The 12,986-nt window shown below is 44.1% G+C and overlaps 1 protein-coding gene across 1 annotated transcript; it reads left to right on the plus strand.

The window, feature by feature from the left end:
* Window positions 1-821: 821 nt before the first annotated feature.
* On the plus strand, window positions 822-10,978 carry Ska1 (spindle and kinetochore associated complex subunit 1). The gene is made up of 7 exons (XM_075970809.1): window positions 822-986; window positions 1,488-1,583; window positions 4,792-4,916; window positions 6,527-6,624; window positions 8,988-9,125; window positions 10,010-10,179; window positions 10,681-10,978. The coding sequence occupies exons 2-7, from the start codon at window positions 1,499-1,501 to the stop codon at window positions 10,827-10,829; spliced, it is 765 nt and encodes a 254-aa protein (XP_075826924.1). The 5' UTR covers window positions 822-986; window positions 1,488-1,498; the 3' UTR covers window positions 10,830-10,978.
* Window positions 10,979-12,986: the final 2,008 nt, after the last annotated feature.

Consider the following 12,986-nt stretch of genomic DNA (forward strand, 5'->3'; position numbering starts at 1 on the left):
ATACCTTAAAGGTGTTTGAGGCGAGTCTCTTACCCTCAGCTCATTCTCTTTCCCATTGCTTGGGACAAAGGCTTGACGACAGGCAAGGTTGTCTTGCAAGGATGTCAAGAACTTGGGCATTTGATGACTGTGGCGCTAGTATCCCGGCCCTGGAAGGCTTTCTCCCTTTTCTCAGCAGGGAAGATGAAACTTTTAAAATATGAAGTAGCACATTTTCTTATACCGTTTCATGTATGCTTACTGGGTTTTCATTGAGCCTTCTCTCTCTCTCCCTACCCGCGCCTCAATCCTTTTCACTTTCATATCATAAACGTTTGCAATTTTTAAAATGGCGTTTGTATTCCCCTTTATAGAGTAGCTAATCCCCATAAAGGGAGAATCTTCAAGCTCACCAATCTGGCTGCTTTTTGGAATTGTACGGGAGTATTTTAAAAACATGCTCTAAGTGCCTGAACTCAGAATTTCCGTACGGTCACTGCTGTTTGTAGAAGCGTCCCTTAACGAACTCTGCCGCAGATTTCCGAGACCCACTGAGTTACTCATTTTATAGCAAGCGCTAGGCAGCTAGCCGTGCTGTCATGGAGGGTGATGATTAAATTCACCTGTGAGCGCCGAGGCTCAAAAAGGGACCGTTCCGCGTTAGAAGCGAACCAATCCAATCCCAGCTCCGCCTCCGGGCCTCTCCTCCCTCCCGACCTCGCCCGGGTCCCGCCTCTTGATCCCGCCTCCAGGCCCCGCCCAGACGCTGCGGAGTTGGGCGGAAACTCGTTTGCCAACAGAGTCTGCGCAGTTGAGGAACGCGCTTGCGCGCTTGCGGGGCGCCAACGCTGCCGGGCAGTTTGAATTTTAGTTCTGTAAGCAACGTTTAAGGTTCTGCGTTTTAGCAGTAGTCCGGTGCATTCACTCCCCAGCCGCAGCGAAGCGTCTTTGCTACCAGATCCCTCGAGGTCCCTGTCCCCGAAGCCGCCGGAGGCATCGTTTAGCAGGTGGGGGGACCGGGCGGCGCGGAGAGAAGGCTTCCAGCTTCAGGCGCGGTCATCCAGGATCTGCGCAAAATCGTAAACGTTATGAGATCTCTTTTACGATTTTGTGCTTGGTAACTGCCTTGCACGGTTCTCCAACATAAACTTGACGATGTCATGTCGTGATGTCCAAAGACTGGACACGCCTGCGCAGACCGGCATCTTTTCACCTATCCTTGCAAGGACTTTTCGCTCCATCTTAAACCCAAAATATGAGACCTCGACTCCCCGAAAATGATGGCAGCTCTGGTTTAATGTGTCTAGATAACCAGCAGGAGCCTTCAAGACACGTTACCATTGTGTGTTTGTTAGACGCTGAATGTTTGTAGAATTGAGGGGAAAAAAAGCCCTCAAATTGTGTTCTTTCAAAGCAATGTTGTTTACTATTTTTAGGATTTGAAAGTGAACGGAAATTTGGCTTTACGTAACTTTCTTTTAAAAAGCGTTTCTGTATGTTTTATTCAGCTGCTTGGAGGATGGCCTCAGATCTAGAACAGCTATGCTCTTACGTTAATGAGAAGATTGACAATATTAAGAAAATTCTGTCGATAAGAAATCTCGGTAAGCAAAATCAACTCACTGCTTTGGGGAACACACAGTGCATCTTGATTATTGTCCTCTCATGAGTGTCTCTTAGTAAGGTAATTTTAGATTTCCAATAGTGCTTTTTCAAAATGCTCCAGTGTCATTGTTTCAAATAATGCAGAGGCGACGTTCAGTAATGGGGAATATTTAACTTTACTAATGTTTTCCTTAAATATAGGTCCAATAATAAGATCTGAAGCATCTTTGGTTCTAGAGCTGAAAGGACCTACCTACTACCCCAAGAGAGAGACAAAAACAAAACAAACCAACAAACCAAATTTGTGCTCTGTCTTCTGGAAAGACTGTGGAGCTTTTGCTGTAGTTTGTGATGTGGATTGATAGTTTAAGGTTTTACTTTTCTTTGAAATAATGAAATTCTGTTGAATATCCCTCCTAGATATTTGGTGTTTTCAGTACTTATTTGAGAACGTCTAACAAAGGAACCAGTTTATTTTGTGGTTCATGGTTCACATTCTATAGAAAGTTAAATCAAAAACATCTGAACTCAACATAGCAAGTCCTCTCATTTTATACTCAAGGAGACCAAGACTCAGAAGATGCCCAAGTCATCTATCTTCTGAACACTCGGGGGAGGGGGAATGATGGTTCTCAGTCTGAATTCCCACTGTATGCCTTTCCACCCGTATAACCTCTTTTCCACGTTTATTGAAAAAATTTTGGTCGTCATTGCAGCACACACCTTTGATTCCAACACTTGGGAGTCAGAGACAAGCGCAGGTGATCTCTGAATTTGAGGCCAGCTTGGTCTACTGAGTGAGCTTCAGGACAGCCAGAACTACATAGTGAAATATTGCTCAAAACAAAAAGAAAAGAAAGAAATTGGATTTTTAATGGTTAGCTTTCGTTAGGTTCTCTTTATGAGGGCTGGATTATGGTTGGATAAACATAATTTGGAGGTCTATAAAGTTGGATTCAAGCAACCCCACCAAAGTCTGGCAGGAGTAGGGGAGTCTGCTAGACCATTGTCATTAGTAAATGAGAAGAATATTTGTTTCCACCGCCTGTTTAATGAAGTCTAGTAGCTCCTCCCACTGACTGCCATAGCTTACCAGATACCTAACAAGTATGAACTTGCTGAGCTGCTTGTGTTACTAAAGTGTAAATGTCTAATTTTTTTTCCTTTGAGATAGTGGTGGTCAGGACAGATACTGTATCCAGCCGGTTAGCTCATCTTTCTAAAATTATTCTTAGTACAAACATCGGTACCCTTTTAACATTAACTTATCAGACCCAGGTCGTCAATCACAGCCCTTGGGAGGCAGGCAGATCTCTGAGTTCAAGGCCAACCTGGTCTAAGTACCGAATTTCAGGACAGCCAAGGCTGTGTAGTGAGGCCTCGTCTCAAAAAAACAAAAAACCCTGAAATTAACTTAACTCATTTTGGTGGTTATGAATTGAGTGCCAGATAGTGTCTGCCTTGCAAAGCTAGAATGGCGCTGGTCCTCACAGAGATTAGTAGTTGGCATTTGACAAGAGTTTTGCTAATTCCCAGATGCAATGTTAAGTCTCCCTTGTCTTCTCATGTAGTTGTCTTTGCAGCAACCCCCGTAACAGTTGTTGCTCTCTTGGACTTCAGGCCAGGAGCATCCGCTAGTTCCCTTTGTCTCCACACAATCTATAGATATGGATGGTAATGTTCCTCACTTCTTTGTGTTTCCTTGTCTGGTCGTTTGAAGCACATATAAAAATTCCTTTTTTTTTTTTTTTTTGTGATAGTGTCTCTCTATGCAGTCCTCTGTAGACCAGGCTGGCCTTGAATTCACAGTCATCCTCCTGCCTCTGCCTCCGCTTTGCCTCCTGAGTGCTGGGAGTAAAAGAGTGCCCAATCCCATACCAAACTGGCATTACAGCTTTTAAAGTTACTTTTAAAATAACATTTTGTCTTTGTTTGCAGGAGTTGCTTTTCTTCTTCCTCTGTGATCAAAACCAGGTTGTTAGTTAGGCTTGGCAGTAGATTACGTTACCTGCTGAGTAATCTTGCTTATTCTACATCATTTCTGGATTGTAGGGAAGAAGGAACTTCAGGTTTTCCAATCCCTTTAGAGAGGTGCTAGGTACATGAAGTGTAAACACCCTGTTTATAAAAATGTCTTGTCTTTGTTTCTCCCAGGCACCCAGTCTGTGTTTTTGTTGTTGTTTCTATCTCTGATTGAAGGTTTTGAGTCCTGGGGATGGTGTGAATATGAATTCCAAACTTATAATTACAAATTCCCGGAGACTCTGCCCCTTTATATAAATAAACACATTGAAAAGGCAGTATAACATGAGTTCATCTCCCTGTCACTTTTAAGTTTTTCGGGTTACACTTTAATCATATGTCCTCTGAAGCAGGGTAACAGCCTCACTTGAGATTTTTCATTTCTAACACCTGTGGTTTGAGGTCTCAAAGTCATTGGCTCTTATCCATAGTAAGGTCAAGGGTGGGCAGTCACTGAGACCAAAAGCCTCCTCTCTAATGACTGGGATTATTGTCTCCTCTGCTCACACACCCTACTTGGTGTCTGTGAGTCCCACCTAATGTCAGCCCAAGAAGAATGACCTCTGTCTCGTGAATGCTTATATACAGGTGTTCATTATTTCCAGATGTTTTGTTATATTTAGTGGATTTGCCAGAAATAAAAGCAGTAGGAAGCATGTTGTACTTGCCTCTCTCCTCCTCCTCTTCCTTACTGCTTTGAAATGAAAGTTAAACAAAGTCTGGTGGCATACACCTGTAAGACCTGCATTGTACAAGCTGAGGCAGGAGGATTTAAATTTGAGGCCAGACTGGGTTACCGCATAGCAAGAACCTGTCATTTAACAACAAAACAAGACAGAGGAGGTTTAAAGTTATATCTATGGAGAGCTGGGCGGTGGTGGCGCATGCCTTTAATCCCAGCAGTTGGGAGGCAGAGGCAGGTGGATCTCTGTGAGTCTGAGGCCAGCCTGGTCTACAAGAACTAGTTCCAGGACAGGCTCCAAAGCAACACAGAGAAACCCTGTCTTGAACTGCCCCCCTCCAAAAAAAAAGTTATCTATGGAGACAGGTCTCAGGATGAAGAACTTATCCTTCCCAATGCAAATGTTTTTCTAAAGCATAACTGTTGATCCCAAGTTTACTTGGCACTTGCCTGTTTTGGTTTTATATACACTTTGTTTTCCATTTTCTCTTTCTTTATAACAGGCCAAGAACCTGCCTTGAAGACCACCTTAAGTAAAGTAGGAGATGAGATCATTACAATAAATGAACTTCTAAATAAATTTGAATTGGAAATTCAGTATCAAGAACAAACCAACAGGTCACTTAAGGTAATGCCTTCCTAACTGGAAAGCAGAAAGCATAGATACAAATTTCTTAATCACCAGTTTTTTTTGTTTGTTGTTGTTTTGGGTTTTTTTTGTTTGTTTGTTTGTTTGTTTGAGACAGGGTTTCCCTATAGCTTTGTAGACCAGGCTGCAGGCTGTCCTCCAACTCACAGAGATCTGCTTGTCTGCCTCTTGAGTGCTGGGATTAAAGGTGTGCACCACCTCCGCCTGACCAGGTCATTTTTAAGGATCCTTTGTTTGTAAAGTTCTTGGCTTTGTAAATTAGTCTATAAAGTAACATTTGTGTTCTCAGTATAAAGGGGTTTCAGAGTGGCAACTCTTTCTTTATGGCCAATAGCATAAACTTACTAAAAGGAAAGTTTCTGAAGAATATTTGTAGGTGGGTTTAATGTAGACAGATGATGCCCTACTAGAATGCTGAGCGGAGAAGACCTGCCCTGAGAGACAAAGGTCCTTACCTTGGTACTCTGCCACACTGGAAAACCACTTCACCTCTTGAGGTCTCAGCATCCTCATTTAAAGGATAAAGGGAGACTGGTTCTTAGCTGCTTTCCGATGTTTGTTTCTATAAAGTACAAGGTCTGCTCATTAAAGGAAAGCTTGGCCTCACGTGCACTTGTGTTATAAGTGAGACTTCTCGCTGACTTCAGCCGTGCAGAGTGCTTGTGTGCTTTCCCGATGAGGAAAACAGCCAGCGCCCTCACCGCATCGTGCTGGCACCATTGTAGTGCCCAGGGAGGGTGAGCCTGCAGCTTCACGGTCTGAGAAGACTTGTCAGCTCTAGGCTTATGCTAATCCCCAGTCGAAAGTAAAACGTGGCCGTGAGCATAATTAGTTCTTGGAAAGAAAATGCCGTAGACTCAAAATGGAAAACAGTGTTGGTTTATCAGTGTCCACCTGTCCAGGAACATGCCGAGTGTATACTACATGTGTGTGTGTGTACAGTGTGTATATATATATTCCCACATACTATACACACACTTACACATACACACTGAAACACACCAAATAAAAACCCTAAACTTAAAACTCAGAAACTAAAAGCATATGAACGCCCCCCATCTGGGTTGACCTTGTTCCCTCTGGTGCTATTTCATAGGCAGCACTGGGAACGTGTGCTAAACTCAGTAAGAGCAATTTGCTAGGTTCAGAAACATCAATATTTCATCTATTTCTTGGTTGCTTCCCAAGGTTAAAGTGTTTGGGAAAGACTTAAACTTCAACTTGATCTCGTGATTCTAATGTGATTATAGTGCTTCTTCTCTGAAAAAAGAAAAAAACCCAATAGGGAAAAGTATCATCTAGAAGCAGCACTAGAAGTTACAGGTCTCCCCTCTCCCACCCCCCTTTTTTACCTGTGTTGGGATCCAGCCCAGGGCCTTGTACTGGGTAGGCAAGTGCACTAGCTACACCCGGCCCTTAAGCTCATCATTGTTATTTTGTTGTTCATCTGAGTTGCTAGATTTGTGCTTTCTCATTGCATTCTGTGTCTTCAGCCCTTACCAGGACTGTGAGTATCACAGTCTTCTGACTGTACACACATCACACATGTAGAGGAGGAAGTCTTGTTCACAAGTGTTTTTAACACTTAGGAGCTCTGTGACTCTCTTGAAGGCGATTTCAAAGCTGTGGAGCATCTCAGAGAACACATTCCTTCCTATCTGCCTCAGGTGACAGCCGCCGAGAGCTTGTAAGTATATTCTGACTCTTGCTGTCTTGAGGTATTCGTGGAAACAAATATCTCAGTCTTTTTCTGCCACGCACTTGAATATTTTGTCAGTGTTCATTCCGTTTCTTGTTTCTGGCGATAGAAACCATACTTCCCCTGTCTCCTCCAGTTTCCTCATTCTGGACCTCTGAGGAAAACAGCCCTTCTCCCAAATCAAGGCTCCCTTGTACACTCCCACCTCCCTCCCCCTTTCTTAGACTTTTAAGCTTTGACCAGAACGTTCTTTGCTGTGAGTAGGGTGATTAGTAGCATCACTGTCTCCTCCCACCAGATCCTAGTCTCATGCCTCTGCCAGGTGGACAGTGAAGGTCTCTGGACATCACCAAGGTTTTGACCTCTGTGTAGTATCTCCATTGACCCTTGCGAACCAGAAACCTCTGCCTTTAGGGTAAGCTAAGCTCAGGGAATCCTGAAAAACACCTGGAGAAGCCATTAGCTTTACACTGCCGTTTTCCCAGAGGCCCTCATGCCTGGCTTTTAGCTACCACTGCCCTGCTCTTGAGAAAACAACGGCTTGAAGGTTGCAGGGAGACAGTTGGTCCTCAGCTCCGTGTCTGTTCCTCACTCACCCAGCCTGTGTCTAGGTGCTGTGTCCCTACTGCCCTGTGCATCCTCAGCTGTGGCTGCCTCCTTTCCCTCCTCCCTCCCATAAGTGGTGGCTCCTGTGTGCTTGTCTGACTCCAGCTGTCAGTGCTCTGAAACATCCGGGTCTGCTCTTGATGTCTAGTTCTGCTGTTCTGGTGGCCTGCTGGAAATCTGCTCTCTCTCAAACTTTGCGCATCCAAGGCTGAACCTAGTGATTCTTTTGTTAACTATGTATCCAACCCTTTACTTTTTTGGCCTCAGCAGAGCCTTCTGTCTTCACTGTTTCTGTTCTCTTAGCTCCCAGCTGTCCAGTATGTCTTGGGTTTTTGTGTCTTTTCTTCCTTGTTCCTATTGCCTGGCTCTGAATAAGATCCTCTATCATTTTTTTGTCTTTGTATGTAAGAGTTTCTGTGTCATGCCCGACCCCCATCTCTCCAAGCCTGACACCAAAATTGTGTTTCTAAAAGGTGCTTTCAGTGCATACAAACATTCCATGGCTAATTTAATTTTTGAAGTGTATCATGTATAGAAAAGTGCTTATAGTAGTATATGTAAAAATTGAAGAATAGTCGGTTTCCATGTATGTATGAGCTAAATTCAGAACAGTGTATTACCAGTACTGTAAAACACTTCTGATGCAGCCCCTCCCTCTGTAGAGGTAATGGCTGTTCTAGCCTTGAAAATGCTTAGGATTTCCCTGCAAGAAGAGAAGACTGCCTGGGAAAGTCATGAGTGAATATTAGGGAAAAGAGGCCTCCTGGTTATTTGTCGGGGATGTAGAGTGGGCTGGACATCGGCTATCCAGAGGAATGTGGCCGGCAGAACAGAACTGTAACCCAGCTTCTGCTATCCAGGTCAGGTCAAAGCAGTTTTGAAAGGTTGCAGATGTTTTCAGTGGATACCGTGAGCTGGGCCTGCAGGAGTCATCGACACATTCTTAGCACATGATCAGGAGGAGAAATTCGAGGAAAGAGTCAGGTACAGGGACAAGTCAGCCAGTTTAACGGTGGAGGTCATGTTAGCATTCACCAAAGAATGCGTCGTCACTGTTGGATTTATTGTAATTCCTACCATACTTCTACTACACAGCTCAGGTAGTATTTCAGACCAGTCATGCTTGCTGCGCTCTGGGTCTGGTCCCCTGCTGTTTTCTTTCTGGGGCATTCCTTTTCTTGTTTCTGTGTTGGATCTACAGATTTCTGATCTGGTGTCTTTCTTGGAACATTTCGGCCATTGTGGGAGCAGCTGTCTCTTCTGTCTTGGCAGTTGACCCCAGCCTATTTCTAGACTCCATTTGCCAGAACGAGGCTGCAGTGGGTAGTGACTAGTAGTAGAACTAACAGAAGACACTGGGATGGACTGAAGATGCTGCTGCTTCCCAGTGCACAGCTAGGGAAGTGGGAGAGAAGCTGTTTGGAGTTAGCACAGCTTTACATATGCTGACTTTGAGAAGCAAACGGGACTACTGGTGTGTATATTCTGTGCATGACATGTCTTGAGTATATAAATGAAAACAATCATACTCTGAAGATTTAGGAACTTAATTTTCAAAATTCCTCCCACAATTTAGATCTTCATAACCAAGGGTAGGGTTAGGAAGAAAACATTGGTTATGAAATTATTAAACCAGGGTATGTCACACAGTTGTAGTGTCCCCCCCCCCCCCCAGATTAGAAAAAAAGTGTTGTGTGTGGCTTAATTCTAGCAATTACCTGTGTATGTTCATCTCTGCTCTGTAGGACTAACAGAGCTGATCCAGATCCTACAGAGCCAGTCAGCGCTGAGGAACCTGTCCCGGCAAAGAAGCCTCCCAAAGAACAGAGAGTAATTAAGGAAATGCAGTTTGTAACGACTGATGAATTCAGTGGTGTTCCTGCGTAAGTACTGAGCATAAGTTCTAATGTTCACGACTATTAATCAACATACATGATTGTTTAAGTCATAAAGCTTGATTGCATGAATTGTGACATTTAATGTTGAAACAGAAAGGCCAGGAAGTGTTTGCTTGTGACAGGGTCTTACTATGTAGCCCTGGCTGGTTTAGAACACAGTATATAGACCAAGCTGGCCTTGAACTCACAGAGATCCACCGCCTCTCCTCCTAAGCACTGAGGTTAAGGGCATGTGCCATTATGCCATTGTGTCACTTTGTGGTTTGGTGCCTGCCCCTTTTCTAGCAGAAAGTCCAGCATTTTAGGTCCATTCACTGTTTGCAGGAATACTGTCATGGGGGAGGGAGAAATGTAATTACATTATCATCTCAAAGGAAAAGTGTGAGTGACGATTTCTAAAGAATAACTGCATACATGGGAACACTCAGCCTCCAACAGGATATCTTGGTCAGATCCCTCTCCTGGGGGCTCAGGGAACCCTACTGAAGAGGAGGTAGAAAGAGTGTGAGAGCCAGAGGGGGTGGAAGACACCAAGGAATCAAGGCCTCTAAATCAGCATGCTGACGCACGTTTGAACTCACAAACTGAGGCAGCACACACAGGGCCTGCATGGGTCTGCACCAGGTCCTCTGTGTATAAATTGTCCAGTTTAGTGTTTTTTGGGATCCCTGAGTGTGCAAATGAGTAGATCTCTGATTCTTGTGCCTTTTCTTTTCCTTCTGTTTCTATCCAATTCCAATGTGCTAAGTTTTTGTTTTACCTTATTTTATTGTTTAAAAAAGTAGTAGGAGTAAATATTTAAATATATGATAAAGAAAATAGAAATATAAAATATAAAAAGAATAATCACACTTTTTTTTAAAAACCAGGTACATGAAATCCCGTTTGACATATTGTCAAATTAATGATGTTATTAAAGAAATTAATAAGGCAGTGGTTAGTAAATACAAGATTATGCATCAACCAAAAGCATCTATGACTTCCGTGAAGAGAAATCACTACCAAAGATTTATTAATGAAGAAACGAAGGACACAAAAGGTAAAGTGGAATCTATGAGGGAGGGCATGTTTGGAGGAGGACAAGCCTGGAATTCTAGGAAATGGTGCATCTAGAGTTGTTCATTCCCAGCCATGCTGACACATCACTGTGTGCTGGACAGCTCTTAAAGCTTTAGTCCTCTTTAGTCCTCTTTAGTCCTCTTGACCCATTTTGCAGACTAGACAAAGAGTCCTCTGCTCACCCAAGGTCTTCTAGTTAAATGATGGACTTGCTGTGGGTTCCTTTCTGTTTACCATCTCTGCAGAATGTCTCTGAAGTGAGCTGTTAAGACACACCAGCGCTGCCCTTGACCGCAGGGCTCCCCGGCAATGTCAGTTTGCCTCAGTCGCTGGGGCATTGTTTTAGCAGGAATACCCTTTTCCGCTGTTTTTATTTGGATAGGGTCAGTAAGAAGGACTCAGCCGTTCACAAGGTGCTTCCATACAAACATCTGTGAGAATGGGACTCGTGGAAGTTAGAACCTGGTGTTTCTCTTTCCAGGTCGTTATTTCTTCGTGGAAGCTGACCTAAAGGACTTCACGAATTTGAAAACTGACAAGAGGCTATACGCGATCTTGAACATCTTGCGGCATTGCCAGAGACTATCAGAGGTTCGAGGAGGAGGACTCACCCGCTATGTCCTAACCTGAGGCTTTTGCAGGCTCGGGACTGAGTGGCAGTAGGGTGTAGAGAATAGTCTTGACATTTCATGTGTAATGTCTTTAAGCTTCCATTTTCTGGTCTTGTTTCTTACGGAAACAAAAATTTATTTGAATAAAGCTTATGTATTTTCAAAGTCTACTGCCTGTAGGGATGGGGATAAAGCTGGGACTCACAGCAGGTGCATAAGCCAAAGTCAGAACGATATATCTGATCTCATATGTGGAACCTAGGTTGAAATTACATGTATGAAGTGCAGATCATGACAGAAAGGAGATCTTGAGAAGTGAGGGGAGGGAGAAACAGAAGATAATGGGGTGGTGGGATAGGAGAGCAGAAGGGAGGGTTATCTGGGAGCTGCCAAGGGGAGCGGGCAGCAAGCACAGGAAAGAGCCGGGAGAGGGGGGTTAGAATGAAGTATAATGTCACACAGGGTATGAAGATGTAGTCATGGGACTCATTTCTTCGTACGCTAACTTAAAATTAATTTAAAAAACCCCTGCCATGTCCAGCCTCTGTATGGGGTGTGCAATGAAAAGTACGTCTAGTTGTGTGAAGTGGACAGCACTGCAGGTGCCGTGTGCACAGATCTGATGTTGGGAAAGATGAGGAAACCCAAGCCCTCTGGGATGTTACATCTGCTTACTGATTTTCCGTGTGTCTTTAGGCAACAGCTTGCCGAAAACGCATTTGGCATCAGCCAGCCTGTCTGCCTCATCTTCCCTCCCAGTTCTCTGTTCAGAGTTTCTAAGACCCTTGTAGTGTCCTAAGTGATGGATACATCTCGTGTTGGACCCAGCTCCTGACGGTTCTCAAGTGCCTTTGAATTTCCTCTCGATCAGATTATAGTGAGGTGATTCTTGGATGTCTTCAAGGTGGGAGCTGGTTGCCAGGAGCTGATCCAGGGATTGGATTGGGGCTGGAGATTGTTGATCACACCGATGGGCTGCGTCTGTGTTATATCCTTTACCTGTGAAGTTTGGAGAGCTTCCTGGTTGGAAAACATTGATATGCCAGGAAAGTGATGCACCCCAATTCTATGTAGACGGACGTTCCTGTGCCTGAGACCTTTGAGGCAACATCTTTATCCAGCTGCTGATTTGTATACACTCTTAAAGCCGAATCCAGTGCTTTCCTGCATTTTTTTAAGTTGTCCAGCAAAATTACCAAACTCCTAATAATGGGCTTGTATTAGTCAGAATTCTCTAAAAGGGCAGATTCAGTGGGATAAAAAAATAATATTTATGAGTTTAAATAGGTTTTAGAATAGGAAGAACAGTAAGATCATACTGGAGAATCTGTGAACCCAGTAGTTACTTCGTTCTTGAGACTAGATGCTGCAATAATCTGAGTGGTCCTACAGTAATTCTAACTGGAGGGGCAATGGTTACTTAGTCCACAAGGTAGGGGGCCTCAGTAGTCTGATCTGGTCCCTAGTCCATGATGATAGCTTGGAAATGCTGGTAACGAGCCAGCAGCAGCAGCAGCGGGGCAAATCAACTTGGTGGCAAGAGGGAAGGCCAGCTGAGCAGGAGGCAAGGTGTCTTCCTGCTGACATCCACTTTATACCTGGGCTGCCTGCAGAAGGTGCAGCCTACAGTCAGGGTGGGCCTTCCCACATCAGCCAAGGCGATCAGGACAGTTCTAAAGGTGATTCTAGTCTGGCAAGCAGCTATTAAAGCTAACCTTGATAGGTTATAGAAACTTGGATTTGTAGCCAAGCAGGCTGCAAGTGTGTGTAGTCTGGGGACCCACTGGTTGTGATGTAATCTGAAGTGGGGGTGGTCTTGTGGGACTTGTCCCTGAACCAGTGGGCTACACTAACTCTAGGTAGTGTTAGCATTGCTATTGCTATCCAGATTCTCGAAGAGTTGATAGCTGTTGGGGGGAAAGCCCTGCACATTGGGGATCAGTATGTGGGGGTATAATAGAAGAAACAGCTTTTCCTAGCGAGATGCATATGATAAGCTGTGAACAAGTTGAAAGGGGTCAGGAGAAAATGGTAATTGGATTCTAAGAACTTTGTCTTGTTCCTCTTGTGCACCTGGAGAGGCTGTCTGATCTATTAATAGCTGTGCCATCTGCTTGCCAGGCTCATCCCTGTAGTAGAGAAAAAATCTATCCCATACTGCAATTGCCACAGTGAA

Source organism: Microtus pennsylvanicus, chromosome 4 (genome assembly GCF_037038515.1).
Source record: "Microtus pennsylvanicus isolate mMicPen1 chromosome 4, mMicPen1.hap1, whole genome shotgun sequence".
NCBI classification, from domain to species: Eukaryota; Metazoa; Chordata; class Mammalia; order Rodentia; family Cricetidae; genus Microtus; species Microtus pennsylvanicus.

Bases quoted from the DNA above. Each gene is read 5' to 3' on its own strand.
- Ska1 (XM_075970809.1), top strand. From the start codon at position 1,499: ATGGCCTCAGATCTAGAACAGCTATGCTCTTACGTTAATGAGAAGATT. The intron at 1,584-4,791 runs GTAAGCAAAATC...TCTTTATAACAG, and splicing joins TCTGTCGATAAGAAATCTCG to GCCAAGAACCTGCCTTGAAG. The intron at 6,625-8,987 runs GTAAGTATATTC...TCTGCTCTGTAG, and splicing joins GTGACAGCCGCCGAGAGCTT to GACTAACAGAGCTGATCCAG.